Source organism: Cydia splendana, chromosome 20 (genome assembly GCF_910591565.1).
Source record: "Cydia splendana chromosome 20, ilCydSple1.2, whole genome shotgun sequence".
Classification (NCBI taxonomy): domain Eukaryota; kingdom Metazoa; phylum Arthropoda; class Insecta; order Lepidoptera; family Tortricidae; genus Cydia; species Cydia splendana.
In genome coordinates this window covers 8,569,152-8,588,201 of record NC_085979.1, presented here as the reverse complement: position 1 = coordinate 8,588,201, position 19,050 = coordinate 8,569,152, and the positions used below count along the sequence as shown (strand labels likewise).

The 19,050-nt window shown below is 40.2% G+C and overlaps 2 protein-coding genes across 3 annotated transcripts in view; one reads left to right on the top strand and one right to left on the bottom strand.

Moving 5' to 3' along the window:
- Positions 1-5,820, bottom strand: part of LOC134800707 (uncharacterized) — a 140,503-nt gene extending 134,683 nt beyond the window's left edge. The window contains exon 1 of one of the 2 annotated variants that reach the window (XM_063773212.1): positions 5,284-5,820. The gene's annotated coding sequence lies outside the window, so the exon portion shown is untranslated. The remainder of the gene's footprint in view (positions 1-5,283) is intronic. The other variant, XM_063773213.1, reaches the window with a different exon arrangement.
- Positions 5,821-6,137: 317 nt separating this feature from the next.
- LOC134800480 (uncharacterized) lies at positions 6,138-18,082 on the top strand. Its single transcript, XM_063772946.1, has 8 exons — positions 6,138-6,464; positions 7,422-7,515; positions 8,668-8,791; positions 11,712-11,814; positions 13,045-13,130; positions 13,931-14,010; positions 14,042-14,208; positions 16,744-18,082. Exons 1-8 carry the CDS (start codon positions 6,357-6,359, stop codon positions 17,752-17,754), a joined length of 1,773 nt encoding a protein of 590 aa, XP_063629016.1. The 5' UTR covers positions 6,138-6,356; the 3' UTR covers positions 17,755-18,082.
- Positions 18,083-19,050: the final 968 nt, after the last annotated feature.

Genomic DNA, 19,050 nt, shown 5'->3' with positions numbered 1-19,050 from the left:
ATTTAGTTAAATTATGTTTTATCCCTTTCTTACAAATACATAAGTTAAAATGACAGATAAAGACACGATTATTAGCTTAGCTAATCGAAGTTAGTAGCTCGTTTATGAAAGTAAGTAGGTAACTTTTTATCCCTATTTCAGTAATACGTTATATTAATGTTGATCGACATTTAATTCTGTAAACATCGCCTCGGTTTAGAAGATAGGGTGTTTTATAGAGCAAACCTATCAAATAAAGGCATCATCAAAGTAACGTTAAAACTATACGAGCTAAACGTCCGGCCATAACTTTAGCCGGTATAACGATGGGCTAAAACCGGTGTCTGTTGCAATTTTCCCGTGTACACTCAACATCAATTTTAGTAGGACAACACAACGCACCAAAAGCATCTCAATTCTCCAAATATATCTCTACAGTTCGCGTCAAAAGTATGTTTTTTTGTTAAGCTATTGGAAAATAGTAGACAGTTTTGACGCGCAGTCTGATGCGCTATTTTTGATCCTGACTGTACAATCCTTTACCTTTAAACGAGCAATTCTTGTATAGGTATTTATTGATATATGTATATTTCGGGGATCTCGGAAACGGCTTTAACTAATAAACTCTAAGTCATAATTAGATTCCAAAAAATGTTGCCCCTGCAATAATTTGTTTGTAAAATAGTAAATTCCTTTTATAAATAAGTACGCGAATATAATTAATTTATTGGTAATTTTACGCCTACGATTTAAAAAAGTACTTTTATTTACTTATTTTTAAATAAATACAAGACGCGCTAGTAAAAAGTGGCAACATTGTCTTACTTTTTTTGGAATCTAATTATGATTTAGAGTATAGGGATACGAACTCCTCCTACGTCCTAAAAGTCCTAAAACCAGTACAACATTTGTATGTGTATTATTTTTTGTCAGTTTTCGTAATGATAAGGTTCTTAACTTAAATATAATATCCCGAATTAATTAACGATGGGCTAAAAATGATTTCCGTTGTAATTTTCCCGTGCACAGTTAGCAACATTTGTACGTGTATTAAGTATCCATTTTTGCTCATTTTAGTGATAAGATTGTAAAGTATATTGTAATGTACAGTCGGCAACAAAAGCATCTAAGCGAGCGAGGTGTAACTGTAAAGTCGCCATCAGTTATATAGGAACGGCCTGGGTTCTCAAAACTATCTGAACATGCACTTTAAAGTTTAAAGTCTTGATAATAAGCTGCCCTTCTGGTCACGATGAATAAATCGGACATCTAAAAAAATCCAACTATTTTTTTTCATTAAAAAAGTTATTGTTCTTATTTATATATTATGTGGCCGACTGTACGGTACGCGCTGACCCCATTAGGCGGTTTAATTTTTCGTTTTATTAAAGCCGGTAATAGGATGGCATTTGCCGCGTTAAAAATAAAATGGCGTCTCGTGGGGGTATCGACCAGATGATAGGCAAAAGGTCATGTTCGGTACATTGTGCTTTGATTACGTAATAATAACACAAGAAAAATTAAAAAGGGTCACTTTGTATGCACTTTTATTGCTCTTGAGCGCAAAAAATGAGGATTAAAATGTGTATTTACATACTAATATTATTAATGCGAACCGAACCAATGAGTCCAACTGAAGTTTCGGCTTCGGCATAAAATAATGGTTCGGCTAAGGTTCGGTTTCGGCTAAAAACTGAAATTTTTATTTTCGGTAGTGACCGAAGGAAGTTTCGGCATAAAAATCATGTTTCAGCCTAAGTAGTATGGTTCGGTTTCGACCGAAATTAGAGCAAAAACGAACCTTCGGTTTCGGTAAAAAATTCCTGTTTCTGTAGGACTCTCATGTTATTGAAATACGTACATACCTTCTTCTTCAATTTAAGAGGTATCCTCTTGTCGGTGGAGTATTTTCCATTTCTCCCTCTCATAAGCCATACGTACATACCTATGTTCCTATGTATATTAAAATCCGCGGTCTAGATACTGTAATCATGAGCAAGTCACTCAAAAAAACCGGGCAAGTGCGAGTCGGACTCGCGCACGAAGGGTTCCGTACCATAATGCAAAAAAAAAACAAAAAAAAAAGCAAAAAAAAAACGGTCACCCATCCAAATACTGACCACTCCCGACGTTGCTTAACTTTGGTCAAAAATCACGTTTGTTGTATGGGAGCCCCATTTAAATCTTTATTTTATTCTGTTTTTAGTATTTGTTGTTATAGCGGCAACAGAAATACATCATCTGTGAAAATTTCAACTGTCTATCACGGTTCGTGAGATACAGCCTGGTGACAGACGGACGGACGGACGGACGGACAGCGAAGTCTTAGTAATAGGGTCCCGTTTTACCCTTTGGGTACGGAACCCTAATTATGTCACTGTACAGTCACCTGCAATATTATGTTACTCTTCGAAGGCCGCAAAAATAAAGTCGCGTCAAGATCATTTTGAACACCTCGCCCGCTTAACAACTTCTGCTGCTGACTGTACTACCGTAAGACAAAACCGGACAAGTGCGAGTCGGACTCGCCCACCGAGAGTTCCGTACTTTTTAGTATTTGTTGTTATAGCGGCAACAGAAATGTATAATTGTATATGTCGCAGTCAAAAGTGTGAACTGGTCAAAAGAACTTTTAACCGACAAAAACAGGCAAAACTGCTTTTGACTGAGCATGTTGGTCAAAAGTAGTTTTACCTGAAAATCATTGGTTAATAGTAATTGTGACTGTTACTATCAGTCAAAACTACTCGCAGAAATAGGTAGGTTAGGGTTATTTTTTTTTGCTACGCCCTAAAAACGAAACTGTTCCCAGAGATAGGTAAGGGTTATTTTTTTTTTTTTGCTACGCCCTAAAAACGAAACTGCTGCCAGAAATAGGTATGATTCTCAGGTAAAACTACTTTTGACCAACATGCTCAGTCAAAAGCAGTTTTGCCTGTTTTTGTCGGTTAAAAGTTCTTTTGACCAGTTCACACTTTTGACTGCAACATATACATCATCTGCGAAAATTTTAACTGTCTTCTATCACGGTTCGTTAGATATACAGCCTGGTGACAGACGGACGGACGGACGGACGGACAGCGGAGTCTTAGTAATAGGGTCCCGTTTTACCCTTTGGGTACGGAACCCTAAAAACAGTATGATTCTCTCTGTCTATGTTTAAAATGAGACCTGGCTCCAATTTCACCACGGTGACAGGTGCGACAATTGTAAAACATCACTGTTGCTGACGTCACAGGCATCCATGGGCTACGGTTACCGCTTACCATCGGGCAGGCCGTATTCCTGTTTGCCACCATCATTGTTTTATTTAAAAAAACCTTATTAAATCGAAAAAAAAACAGATATTTCTCTTGCTAAGTTTATGACAATTGTCACAAGAAACACTACAATTGTCACGAAATTCCGACATATAACTCATTACCTGTCAAGAATTACCTACAATTCTTCTAAATCTTGACAATTGTCAGAAACTTCGCAAAACTAAAATATCTGTTTTTTTTCCGATATAATAAAGTTTTTTTTAATAAAACTATGATGGTGGCAAACAGGAATACGGGCCGCCCGATGGTAAGTGGTAACCGTAGCCCATGGATGCCTGTGACGTCAGCAACAGTGATTTTACAATTGTCGCACCTGTCACCGTGGTGAAATTGGGGCCTGGGCTAAACTATAAAACTGTCCTTTTTCTTTATTGTCCTACTTTCACACGATCTACCCCGACCACATACTCCACGAGTAGCATGGGAAGTAGCGAGGGAAGTAGGCAGAGACGTAAAGTGGTATCCAGACTGGACTGATCAAATCGGTCGATTTGATCAAAAATGAAATTGGCGTCAATCTCCAATTTTAGATTTATGGTGACATTAGAGCCCTCTACATTGAAAAAAATACCCCAGAACGAAAATACTGGCCTCACAAATTGGTATTCTTGCGTCCGCACCTCATTTTATCGGTAATATCGGTCATTATCGGCGGTTGAATTCGGCGAGCCAAATTGGTATTATTGGTCCGCACCTCCCGATTCGATCGGGCAATGGAATCAGATTTGGGGAAAAATTTACTAATCTGGATAAGCCTTAAGAAAGGATAAGATCCGATGCTTAGTCCGACGGTTATAAAAATATCACCTCAGGGAGCGATCTAAGGCAATTTATATAATGTAAATTTATGTGCACTATCTCTGCCCTATTTGATAATATACAGCTGAGTATCAGAGATTTGATAAATGCGTGTGCTGGTTTACTTTGCGTGTTTACATTTTATGCGACGAGCTTTGTTTTGAAATAGCCTAGGTATTTCACGATATGGCCCTATTTCGAATAGGGCCATATCGTTTTAGGTTTAGTACAGTCAGCACTAGCTTAAGTAACTAAACGGGCGAGGTGTTACTTGGTGTTACAAACGACATAACTACAGAAGCAAACATTATCTTAACCCGACTTTAAATTTCGTTCATAGTTATGTTGGGTACGTGTACCTTCGACAGATGGTGATTATTTAATTTTACATTCCTACGTTATGTCGTAGGATTTGCCAAATGTGACCAAGTGTGACAGGGAGCGGGGGAGGGGTCAAAAAAACCTATAAATTCGTGTGACGTAATTAATGGATGATCCCTTACAAATTACATCAATTACGTGGGTACAATCAGCTGCAGATATAGTGCCCCCCCTTCTTTTTTTATAAGAGACAAACGAACAGACGAATCGCCTGATGATAAGCGATGATCGTAACCCTTGGACACCCGCAACACCAGAGGGATAATAAGTGCGTTGCCGGCCTTTAAGATGGGAGTAGGTACGCTTTTTCTTGAAGGTTTGAAGGTGGTATCGGTCCGGAAATCCCGCAGGCGACAGTATAATCCAGAGTTTGGCTGTGCGAGGCAGGAAGTTTCTGGAGAAACGCACAGTTGAGGACTGCCAACCAGTTAAGAATTCATAGAAGTTTGTTTGCGGGGAAAGGTCAACAATCTCTGCAACTGCCTGTACCGCGTTTAGTACTTAGTACAGTCTGCTACAAATAATGTATATTTTATAATTATGTTCGAATTAAGTCTAGATACTTAGATTAAGAAGCAAAAGATGTTATAAGTAACTGATGCTCGATTAATTCATCTGGGTATCGCATTGTTAAGTTAATAAAGTATTTTTTTTGGCTAACGCTAGTTCCCTGATGGTGGGCAAATACCATAAACATTTCAACAAACGCGCAAAAAGTCAACTACACTTTCTATTACCGAGCGTCGGTTTACAAGTATATATGTACCTATAATAAAACTAGCTTACCATTCAAGCGACTTACCATGCAAAGATGACAGGTTAGCCTGAGCCTCTTGCACGGGATTGCAGCATCGCCGGGCGCCCGCTCACCGCACACACTCGCAACTCGCAAAACAACACACCTAAATGTACATAAACAACAAAAAACCCAACGGTCCCCGAAAACCTGTTCACGACACTAGCCAACTGCACTTGTTGCAAAACTTACAACACCCACGATACCTCGAAGACGGTTTACAACGAGAAAACCGACCAGAAAATAAAGAAAAGTCGCTTTTTAAAATCGATTTTTGTATAACTCTTTTAATTTTTATTAATTTCGAACTTGAACACTTGACTCCTTGTTAATTCACAGGCACACTGTATTTGTTTAAGTTTGTTTCATGGTTTTTAATTAATATTTGTAAAATAAATGTTAATTTGACTCTGTCAATGCCCTTTATGGCTCGCAGCGCAACGCATACGTGCGTCTAGGAGCGCCACCTGCGCAAACTAACGGTCGGGGATGCCGCTACAACAAATCAAGGTCCCTGACTCGAAAATGTTGCCAGTGAAAAAATATATTTTACCCATTTAAGGATAAAGAGGTACCATTTTAAGGATACTGGAGGCCAGCCAATAACTATTGATATATAATATTGCTACTAATGTCCTGTGGCTAATAGTTTTTATGCATATACGTAATGACTTTATACATTACACAGCTTAATACAAACGGAGTATATTGCTATGCGGATAAATGTTTAATAGCCTTTAATTTGGCTATGTTTGGGCTATGTCTAAAGGAGAAACGTGAACTTAAAACTGCTGTTTTCATAACCAGAGAGAATGCTGAGAATGAAACCTTCATGGACGTCGCTTAGCCATCGAGAGGACAAAATAAATGATTGGTACGAAATTTGAAAAGCGATTTAAAAAGAAGAAAAAATCATGTATCAATTAAAAAAGAGGAAAATTTGTTATTGTAGATTTAACTAATGTCTTTCAAATTGTCGTCATTTTTATTACCTATTTTACCGTTAGTTTTTCCATTAGTGTATGTTATATTAGTTTGTTATAGAGTTAAATAGTTGTTTGCATGAGATGTCACATTGAATGAGCTTCGACGTGGATCGGTATTCGTCTGCGTGGGCCCACATCGCCCTTTGTGCGGATCTCACATGGGCTACGGAACCTCCTGATGACTTTATTATAGCTAATCAGGTACCTATAACTGCTTTCAACAGTTTCAACGCATAAATTATTATTATATATGGCGGTTGAAAACACATGTCATTTACAGCTGTTTTATATCAAAACGATTTGTTTTTGTAGTGGAAGGGACGAACATCTTTCAGGATTTGATTGTCTGCACTGGATTCTTACCTATTTTTGTATCTATGAGAGAAACACGGTATGTTTCTCGAAGATATCCAAAAAAGGTGTCACTAATAATAAAACTATAGGAATCACGCAAAACATGGTAGTTTAGTTGCCAAGCGGACCCCAGGCTCCCATGGGCCGTGGCAAAATGCTGGGACAGCGCGTGGATGATGAGGAATCACGCAAAACATGGTCTCTATCCATCCGCTAACGTTTTTTGCACATCTATATAGCATATCTTGTCATATGTCGCGCGACATGATACGTGGAGATGGAGAATCGCACCAGTCGCAGTAAGCCGCGGTAGACGTGCAGTTTTTTAATTCCCTTTAACATCCGATTGAAAGAGATAGGGTATAGGGTCCAGTCAAGAGCGTAAGGAAAAGAAAACATAAGGGCAAAGTACTCTTGTCATATGTCGCGCGACATGATACGTGGAGATGGAGAATCGCACCAGTCGCAGTAAGCCGCGGTAGACGTGCAGTTTTTTAATTCCCTTTAACATCCGATTGAAAGAGATAGGGTATAGGGTCCAGTCAAGAGCGTAAGGAAAAGAAAACATAAGGGCAAAGTACTACTCGTAGGTACCTACGACTGGTCTTGTGGAGATCTTTCCACTTCTCCAAGAGCCTTTAAGTGTTTATTACTTCTACCTTTTTCTCTGACACTTTCTGCTCAGAAGGACTGAGAAAGGTGTTTTATTTCCCTCTCCCTTTAAGTAGAAAGATGGCAGAGAATGTTTGACGAAAAGGAAAATAAGTTAGACTGATTATGACTTGATGACTTTTTTTATTTCAGCGCCTTTGGGCACAACATTGTCGTGTTTCTCAAGTGTTGCAGGACTCTACAGATTCACAATCTTCGCAGTCTAGCAATCAATGTGAACAAACAGGCAAGTACAAACCAAGCACATAAAACTAGAGTGGTGCACGGCCATGTTATAAGCAGCTGCCGCCTGGAGGGCAGATCTTTGCGAGGTCCTTGTATAAGTCGAGTAAAAAAAAATTGTTATGCCGTGTTAGAGATGCAACGGATAGTTGTTTGACCGGATACCGGATATCCGGCCTGCCCATCGGCCGAATATCCGGTATTCGGCTGCCGAATATTCGGCCGGCGGAACTATACCTACATGTCGGTATTTCAGGTGCGCATTGTGCAGGTTTTGATATTTAATTTATTTTTAATTTTAATTTGAGTGTTTCCTAGTGAACATTCGCGCGGACTCATTTCTACGTTCGAAATGAGTGCGCGTGCAAGTCAGTGGAATGTTTAAATTGTTTTATAATAATAAACGAGTACGATTATGACCGTGAGTGTTTCTTAAATCCAATTTTGTTTACTCCGAAATCGAGCAATGGTACTATCCGGTATCCGGCTGGATATTAAAATAATGGCCGGATAGGCCGGATACCGGATAGTAACCGAATATCCGGTGCATCTCTATGCCGCGTACAGACCGCGTATATTCCAATTGGCTTTCGGAGATACATTTCGCGCACCAACCGAACGCCGACGAAGGATGGCAAACCATCGTTGGCGCTCGTTTACCGTTCCAGCTCAAATTGGCATGATTATACGAAATAATTATTATTGCTAGTTTAATTTACCATTACGAGTTAGGAAGGAAAAGAAAAATCAACGAACAATACATACGAGCTTCGCTAAGCCATCCAGACAGGACCAACAAAGGGGGTTCGCGTTCGTTAGCTTGGTGTATTGTATACGCAGCATATTACGCCGCTGCATCACCCTGAACTCATGGTAACAAACTTAGGATTCATTAACCGTCCGTTGGGTCCGCGGGGTCGAGTCCGAGTGGAACTATAATTAATACCTTAGGTAACGCCTTCTACTCACCTAGTAACAAAAATAATATTGGCGTCTAAGGAGGTTCAATAAAATCAATTGCTCGATCAAAAGCCACAATCTATTAAAAATCGCATGTGATTTGTTGCAAGATGAGTAGAATATGTATTTACTTATTCATATAAACAAAATATTATGCCGCCGTTAGGAACTATTCTGATTATACTTTGCATTCCAGAGAAACGTTCGACGTCGAGTCAAAGTCAAGAAAATGGAGGTTGCAGCCGGAAAAGTGTTAAAGACGTTATACCTGAATCGAGATTGGCACAGTTCTATGGGAATTTTTATTACGACGAAGCAAGGTTTTTCTTAATCCATAATATTTGTTTTTTGGTTGACTTCTAGATAAGTAGGTACACTAGGTACCTACTTATCTTTTCCTTCAGTACAACTAGGTACAAACAGCAACACTCCTAACTGCCCAAGTAACATTTTAGTCCTATAATTTTAGTTTTTATCGCTAAAAGCTTGTATAGACGTCGTATTAAGGTTTCAGAGGTGACCACCTGTCGTATAAAAGCGCTTGGCAACACCTTTTTGCTCTATAGGCTTATACAGCTAATATATTCTATAAGCAATTGATGTAAAGGTTTATTTCATCATTTTATAGAGCCGTTATAGGCGTGTACTATAACAGGTTCAAATATAACCACTATAGAACAATATTACTGTATAATAGTATTTGGAATCACTTTTATGCAACTAATTTGCGCTATTAAGGTTCCCTGCCAAGCCGCTATAGTTTTGTGTTTTAACAGTGACAAAAACCCAATTATACAACGATTTTAGGATATAGTGGCTTTAAAGATCACTGCTATAGTACATAATACTTTAGCAGTTTGCGCTATTAAGGTTCCCTGCAAGCCGCTATAGTTTTGTGTTTTAACAGTGACAAAAACCAACTATACAACGATTTTAGGATATAGTGGCTTTAGAGATCACTGCTATAGTACATAATACTTTAGTAGTTTGCGCTATTAAGGTTCCCTGCAAGCCGCTATAGTTTTGTGTTTAAACAGTGACAAAAACCCAACTATACAACGATTATAGGATATAGTGGCTTTAGAGATCACTGCTATAGTACCATTGACCGGGGTGACTTTCAAATGCAGGGGCGACTTTAAAATTTTAGTTTTTAAGCCATAATATACATTTATGCGAGATTTTTTAGGTAGTTTTAGTAGGTGAATATGAATATATAGTAATCTAACTAGTTACAGGAACATTTTCGGTAAATAATGAATAATGGTAATTCTATGGCTGTTTTAAATCTATCAAAGTAACCCCAAATTTTCCAAAGTCACCCCGGTCTACGGTACATAATACTTTAGTAGTTTGCGCTATTAAGGTTCCCTGCTAGCCGCTATAGTTTTGTGTTCTAACAGTGACAAAAACCCAGCTATACAACGATTTCAGGATATAGTGGCTTTAGAGATCACTGCTATAGTACATAATACTTTAGTAGTCATATGAACACTATTATAGAACTGTTTTGCTCTATAGTAGCGTTTTTGGGACATATTTATAGCGCTTTAGTAGCTTTTAAATCCCTATTATATCTCATCGCTGTAAACGTCACAATGACTCTTTTATATCACAAAACTGTTGTATAGTGGTTTTGTTTTTTCTTTTAAAAGACAACAGCGTTATAGTTGAGTTTTTATGTCTTTTATAAACCGAGTTAGATACATAAAGGTAGAAAACGACTACTTGTAAATGATAAATTTGATCTGTAATATAAGTAGTTATATCTTGCTTATATAAGTTCAGGCCTAAGCCACATAATGTGGTTCCGTACAAAATATTTTTATATTTTAATGAATTGATAAAAAAGACCCCAGTGATATTAGTGACTGTAGGTGAGATTTATCATCAATGATTTAATACAAGCATAAAATCGTGACGGTTTAGATATTTATCGACATCCATTATTAGCACATTTTTTTTACCAATCACACTGAAAAAGGAAACAACAGTAATGACTACATCTAAATTTAAAAAAAATCCTATATCTTTCTAAAGAGTTTGTAGGTGTAACTGGGTCACAGCAAAATTCTTTTGGAACCCTAATTTTAATCATGATGGCGGTGAATATTTCGTCGTAAGTTCTATAGTTAGCCTATAAAAGCGTCGGATTTACTTCTTGGCTGTATAGTAGTAACTATGGTGAATATCATAATATTTTATTAAATTATTTTATTAAAAACATAAATAAATCGAGGGGGCATTTAAAATTCCTCATTAAACTAATACTATTCTAACGGTAAAACTTCCGTCCCATATACTTTTTGCACTAAGGACCGAATTATTCGACATCTAAATGGCGCATATTAATATAAAGTCTTTACTTATCACCATTTTACTTAGTACCGTTTTTGTGAAGTAAACACACAACAAAACCACTCACAACAGTTGATGGAACACTTGATAGCAAATTTCGTAGTAAAGGAACTATGAATTCTACAATAGTATAAAAAAGCACTATAATACAATTTCAAATACTACTATAGTATAAAACAAGCACTATAATGGAATCTCAAATGCCACTATAGTATAAATTAACACTATAATGGCGTTACTGACAATAAATTAGCACAAAAGTGATCATCACATCACTTTTATAGACCTAAAACGTCACGACTGACACTGCTACAGGTCTACTATATCACTGAATGGCACATAAGATGCGCCATTTCGGCTTTATACAATCTTCTTTGGTCTTTTATAGGACCTTAGGTGGTATTTGGGAAACGTTCTATCGACTACTATAGAACCAGAAATTGTTACTTGGGTGTACATCGGTGGACCTTATTACAAAAGGCATAAGGTCCACCGATATACAGTTAGGAGTGTGGGCGATGGTACGAAACGAACACCACTTTAAATACGAACTATAGATCTCAAAAAAAATGTAATCAATCGTCAATCAGAATCACATTGAAGATGTTACAATATGAAATAATTATGTACACTCATTCTGCAATACAGAAAAACAAATAAAATTTTAACTAACACGTACGTCTGAATCTGCAAAATATGCGGGAGTTTTTTTTCTTCTAAAATTTGACGTTGACGCTGTTCGATGTTTTAAAAGCGGGGCTGCATATTTAAAAGCAAACAAAGTTAAACTATAGTTTTTTTCAAACTCGATGAGTTGCTGTACACATTTGTATTTAAGTACTTTAGTAAATTATATTTTTTAAACTATTGTACTTATTGCAGAGAAAAATCATACGCCAATGCCAACGAAAAGTCACCGTGGCGCGGTTACAACGGCCAGGGAAGCGAAAACTCCGACCTCACAGAATGCTGGATGCTTCCCGAGGTTGAGTTTAACTTCCTGTATTTTATTTTATTATAATAATTCAGCCTATATACGTCCCACTGCTGGGCACAGGCCTCCTCTCATGCGCGAGAGAGCTTGGGCTTGTCCCCACGCTACCCCAATGCGGATTGGGGACTTCACATACACATTTGAATATCTTCGCAGATGTATGCGGGTTTCCTCACGATGTTTTCCTTCACCGAAAAGCTAGTGGTAAATATCAATTGATATTTCGTACAAGAGTTCCGAAAAACTATTATGAGGACGATGTCGTGGAAAGGGCGAAGTGGAGAAGGTTAAGCAGGAAAGCTGACCCCGCCACCATGTGGGATGGATAGCTAGGAAGAGAGAGATTTATAAAGCTATACATTTATCGTCGATTTATTACTTAAAAGACTGAAGTAGGTGTTAGTTAGGATGGAATGGACCATAATAATTAAGTTATTAAAAGTGTCAAATTAATCATACCCTAAGTCTTCTAAGAATCTCCAAATCTTTTGACTTGAGGCTGCAGCTAGGGGGCTATTCATAAATTACGTCATTTCAAATTAGGGGGGGGGGGTCTGGACATCGGATGATGGTAGCATGACGTAGGAGGAAACGGGGTCATTCGAAGCATGATTTTTGGATGATGTTAGGGGGGGGGGGGTCGAAAATCGTCAAAAATCGATGACGTAATTTATGGACAGCCACTAGGCGTCCGCGTTCCCTCTTTGCGGGCCAGATTGTATGAAACTTGAGATTTTGCGGCCCGGTTACCGTATTTTGGAGACCAGCACTGCTGTACTTAGGGCGGGGGTGCGAAACTCCCGACTTCGGGCAAACTCGGCTCCGTTCGGCTCAGCATTGCTCCGAGCAATTATTAGGGTTGGCATCGCTTGACGTCCTTTTGCGTGCACGACCACAGATAAATAATGGCTTGAATTTTGACAACTCTAAATAGTCGAAAGGGATAGTGCCATACCATATATTATAATGGGACAGCATGATTAGACCCCGAACCGCTGTCTGGCCGCGGTTTTGTAGGAAGTTTCCTTTTTGTACGGTAGTACTATTACTTATTCTGTGCTTAGGGCCACACCACACTATCGTCAGCGTCTAGTCAGCGCTATGGAAATAGGCGTTGCTGCGCAGTTGCGCCAACGTTGCGTCGAGCAGCAGCCATAGAGTTGACTAGACGCCGCTCGGGAGACGCTTGTGGTGGCCCTCAACAGCTTCAATATTGTGCAGGTGGAGTATTGGTTCCGTAAGCTGCTAGACGACGCGCCGGAGCGGACGTGCTCGCGCCGCCGCCACCGAGTGCCTAGCGACGACTTGTGCGTACATTTTTTATTTATTAGACGGTCTAGTAAGAGATAGTGCAGGGTGATGATAATGAACTGTAGCCCGCGGTATTTCTGGAACGATACGATCTTCAACAAAAGAGCGTATTACTCGCGTACTCCCAAATTCAAGGCTAGCAACGCACTCTCAACCCCGCAAACCCTCTGGTGTTGCCGGGTACCATGCTGCTGCGACCCTTGCGACGGGTGCGCCGAGGCGACGCTGACTGTACCCACCTATCTATCTATCTATTAACCTTTTGGACGCCACAGACGGCAATTGACGTCAACGCAAAATCGTGACAACGACGCCAAAGACTGCATTTGACGTCGATCGTTTTTTGATGAAAATCTACTGAAAAACACTCCACTTTTAGGTTGGCATTATTTATTCACGAAACTAAATTTTACCCCCGTGGCGTCAGTGGCACGACAAATGGATGCGCCGTTTGGCGTTCAAAAGGTTAAGCCCTTTTATTCGGAGTTAGAGTACGTATGTCTCTAAGCTCAGTGTGCCGCTTGGCAAAGGCCTCCTCCAGCTCTTGCCATTCTGATTCATATCTGGTCTGTCGTGGGCCACCCTTCTCCAGTTCGGGCCCGCTGTGAGTTTGAGTTCATCCTCCCATCTTGTTCGAGGTCTCCTCTGGCTCCGTGTGCACCCTCTTGGGTACCAATACGTTACAATTTTGCTCCATTTTTTTTGCCTGTCTCTCAACATGTGTACCACCTACCGTTCCTAAATAAGCGATCGAGCCAATGACATGAATTACTTACACGTGTTTATCGGCAGCTAGCGAGCGCTGGGGCCCTTGCGACGGAGCCGAGGCGGCACTGTCGGCGCGCGTGCGGGCCGCGGCCGTGCGCGCGCTGTGGGCGCCGCGCCCGGCCTGCCCCTCCCCTCCCCCCTCCCCCTCCACCCCGTCCCCCTCCACGCCGCCCGCCAGACCGCGCCCCCCCCTCCCCGCCGAGGAAGATGCGCGCGCGCCGCCGACAGCCGCGCCGGCTACCGCCGAGAGCGCCGCTGCCGGCGTATTGCTTGGCGCCGGCGCTGCTGTGCGATCCCAAGTGCAAGGTATTTCAAGCTGATCCATTTTCTCTACATACCGGGAAAATTCGCGACATGTTATTGGTTAAAGCTGATTTAAACGGCGAACTCGCATGCGATTTTAGTTACATTGCGGACTGTTGGGTACGTCCAATTCAACCGACCAATCAAAACCCGCAATGTAATGAAACTCTCATGCGAGTGCTCGCGTCGTCTAAATGAGCCCTTATTGATAATGACGGAGCGCTACGAGCATAGCAGAGCAGTGAATGACTCAGACCCGAAATGAAACACGTGCTAGGTAAATGTTGATTTTAAACGGAATGACATAGAAGATTTATGTATCTTTACACAGATCTAGGGCTTCCAATACCGGGATCCCGAAATACCGGGATCCCGTCTGTGAAAACGCATTTTTCAATACCGGTATTTTTTAATGCAATACCGGGATCCCGGTATTTTCAAAAACAAGGAAAATTTGCCGATTATACCGTTTAAAATCCAATAAAATGATTAAATTCGGCTGTATCAAGAATATTACTTGCCCATTTAAAAATAAAATAAATATTAGGGTATTTGATATTGCACAGATCAACCTAGCCCCAAACTAAGCAAAGCTTGTACTATGGGTGCTAGGCGACGATATACATACTTATGTATAGAGATAAATACATACTAAGAGATAAATATAGATTACAACCATGACTCAGGAACAAATATCTGTGTTATCACACAAATAAATGCCCTTAGCGGGATTTGAACCCAGGACCATCGGCTTCGCAGGCAGGGTCACTATCTACTAGGCCAGACCGGGCGTCATAATAATTAAAGAAGATCATTTAATCGAATCAAGATCGGTGCATATGCAATTATGCATAGATAAATATATGGTGATGTATTCTGATGTTCACTATATGATATTAATATAGTTAGTTCTTAAAATTATATCAAAGAGTGGAAAGAAATGATCAAGGAATTGTAGTATGGCAAACGAATTTTTGGTGGCAAAGGACCATGGGCAGAAATGTCCCCACCCACCAACAGAAATGAAACATGTCTCATTTAATAGATCTTAGCAACCTGATGATTTTTTACTATGACGAGGATCGCCATATGTATGGGGTTTTCTTGGAAAACCGTGTTTTGTTTTTACATATTTTTTGCTCATTTCATTGAAAGTTTTTGTATTTTTATTATACTAGTTGATTGATAAACAAGCATGCGGGGCTGCGTGATGGTAAACAGTCACCGCAGCCTATAGACGGATGTAACAACTCATGGTTATCACGTAATACGCGTTACCGACCATGTGACGTAAAGATCTTATGCCACAATACCCAGTAATTGCACTGCCATGTCTCACTCTTCAAACCGGAACACCGCCATGAAAACATAACTGCTTAGGGACAGAAAAAAACCCCATACATAGGGCGATTCTCGTCATAGTAAAAAATTATCAGTTTGCCAAGATCTATTAAATGAGACATGTTTCATTTCTGTTGGTGGGTGGGGACAGTGCCCATACAAATTTGCCCATGGTCCTTTGAATATAGTTGGCTGGTTTATTATGTTGAACTAAAAATGTGACTAGTGAAAGTGGTGAAGTCAAGGCGGATAAAATGATTGCCAACCTGGAGGGTTAAATGATAATAGGGAGTATTACTGCAATGTTCTGCCGCCAGAGTGCAACACTAATTTGTTTAGTAAACCATAGAGTAACTTATACATACTACGCCTTAACCGGTTTTTTGACAAGTTTTACTATATGACATTGATGCTTCAAGGCGGTTTGTTTACCGCGAAACGCGAAACGCGAAAGTCGAAATTTCGTTATCTGTTTCTCTATTGATCGAATAAGCAAGAGTGATAGAGAGGTAGAAGCCGAACTTTCGATTGTCGTGTTTCACGGTAGGCCATGTGATTGAATTAGTGCCGCCCTCTACAGTTTTGCGTACATAATATTCTCTATTATTGCAGATGGCGATTATTGTTTAATATCCTAAGCTAAGGACATACATATCTGGTGTTACAGTGAGCCTTTTTTTAATAAAACTCAAAAAATTTAAGCGATTCATAGTCAATACCGGGATCCCGGGATCCCGGTATTGATGAAGACAGTTTCGGCATTAATACCGGTATTGAAAGAAGTCCGGTATTTGGAAGCCCTACACAGATCCCAAGATTTCTAAGGTGACGCTGACAACATCAAATTTCGACATTATGGTTTACATTTTATAATCATAACTAGCGACCCGCCCCACCTTCGCACGGGTTAACAAATTATGCACAAACCTTCCTCAAGAATCACTCAATCGATGGCTGAAAACCGCATGAAAATCCGTTCAGTAGTTTTGAGTTTATCGCAAACATACAAACACAAATAGACAGACACGACGGGGGACTTTGTTTTATAAGGTGTAGTGATGACTAGAAAATTATGACCACTGTATTTTAGAATCCTATGTTAGATACATAGAGATCTTGTAGGCATAGAGGCTTATACAAATCTTGTCAACCTCCCTGTTGTTACTCCGTAAGTATAGTAACTGTAAAGTTTTAAAGTTTCAGTTCGAAGCGCCCCCCTCGCCGCTCCAGCGCGCCTGCCGCCTGCCCGCCCTGTGCCGCGCCGCGCCCTACCGCGGCACCACCGTCTGCCGCTACGCCCCCACCAACCGAAGAATCCCAGACCGCCGCCTCGGACAAAAAGACACCCCGAAACTAGTCCGGCAAGAGGTCAAAGAGGAAAAAGAAAACGTCCAAGAGACTAAAGCCGAAGTGGAAATTAAAGAAAAAGTCCTAGACGACCAACAGCCGACTACAAGCGCTGCAGCTATGGATGGACTTAGAAAAAAACGATTGTACAGCACAGTTTTAAGCATGAGCGCACCATCAACTATCAATCTACAAAACTGTGTCAGATTACAGAAATTCACTCCAGGCCTGCTAAAGTTAAACCCTAAAATCATACCCGTGATTAGGGAGAATAAATTTGAAGAGCTGGAAAAGGAAGCTCTGGAACAATATAAAGCCTCCGACGAAAGCATAGACACAAAGTTTAATGAATTGGAGAAACAAGCAGAGGAACAGTATAGCACCAGTAATAGTAATACTAGTTGTAGTAGCGGCGAAAAGAAGGCTGTACCCGAGAGTCCAAAGCGCGCGGCAAAATTTCACAAAGAAAAAGTCGATAGCGTCATGATATATTCCCAGAACTTTCCTGATTTAAACTCGAAGACCGCCAGTGTTACTAATCTAAAAAACTGCCACACCCCCCCGAGGGGGGAAAAAAAGGATCACCACAGACCTAATAAAAGAACTGTCAAAAACGATAGTCAAAAAGCCGCGTCTGACACCGACGAAGCTCGCGAAGCTAAGACTCATAAGAGCTCGCGTTGGACACTTCATGTCGTGCCTAAGAAGAGGCATATGACTTTGTGCGTGTCAGATTTCTCTTCAGACGAGGAGATGGAAGATTCTAGTCGTTCTATCAAAGACGCTGGTCCCTGTATTAAACACCATTTAGCAATGCATTCGGCTCACGGCGGCGGCGATCTCATCATGAGAAAAACTTGACAGAGACTAGACTCGCTTAATGTTGAACTGAGCTGATTATACACTTTTGTGGAGATAAAGCTCTGATGTCTCGTTATTGTGTGTGACTGTTTCGTTTTTTTTATTAGTTCAGGATTTTTTATACAATTCACGGACAGTACCGACTAGGCGACTAGTCTTTTGTGCTTTTACTAGTCATAAATGCTTTGTATATACGTTTTTGTATTTTTGACTTTATTATTGATATTAAGAAAAAGAATTTCAGTTCTTCAAATGATAATTGTGCAAGCTTAAACTTTTTAGGTATTCAACAAAATATAAAAATTAAATTTATATGAATTTCTCTAAATTCGGGCTGTTATTTCAGATCTTTAACTTTTTACAAATTGGTATTAAAGTAAGGACGCGAAGCACGAAGAATCTCGTACATTGACCCGCCTATTCCTATCTCCTCCTCTAGCCGCCCATACGTCAAACCTTGCCAAGCAAAATAAATTTTATTTTGTCAACACAAAGTTCAAATTAGCATGGAACAGGAGACCTCTTTATAGGTCTCTGGGCGGCTAGAGGATAATAACCTTGCGTGGAGATTCCGACTGCCCTGACCTAGTGGCACAGATAGTGAGGATCTCTGTGCCTTTCCAATCCAAGCAGGAACTTAGGCCTAGACACCATAACCTTCTTGCAGTTCCAGCAACGCGTACTGCAGCACACCTTAAATCTCCTCTCATTCGCGCTCTAAAATTTCTGAACGCGCTTCTGTCATGGGCTCCTGGAAGTGATTTGTTTGCAAGTCGATGGGTGTATGTAGTGTCTGTCTGAAGTATTGTGAGGCGATGGATGGTAGTGGTATTTTATAAAACTGTTTTTGTAAAGCGTATAAGTTAACTCTAAATTGTACAGTGATTTGGTTTATACTGTCAGACTGTATAAATTTTGTTTGAATAAATAAAATAAAATAAAAAATATATCGCTCGCGCATAATTCTATTGCTGTACCGCTCGCACAGTGGCATTGACCTCTGGCATCATGGGCAGGACATCAAATATATTACGCGCTTAACACATTCACTACCCCGACGGACATGTGCGCAGTGGCGGATTTGCCCTAAGGCCCAGTAGGCCCGGGCCTAGGGCGGCATGATATTTAGGGGCGGCAAATTGTGACAAAAAAAAATCGCTGATGATAACAAGAAATAACTCAAAATGTAGTCAATATGATGGGTGCTGATCTGCTGATAAAAGGGCGGCTGCAGGGCCTGGGGCCTAGGGCGGAAAATACTGCAAATCCGCCACTGCATGTGCGTCCACCGTCATA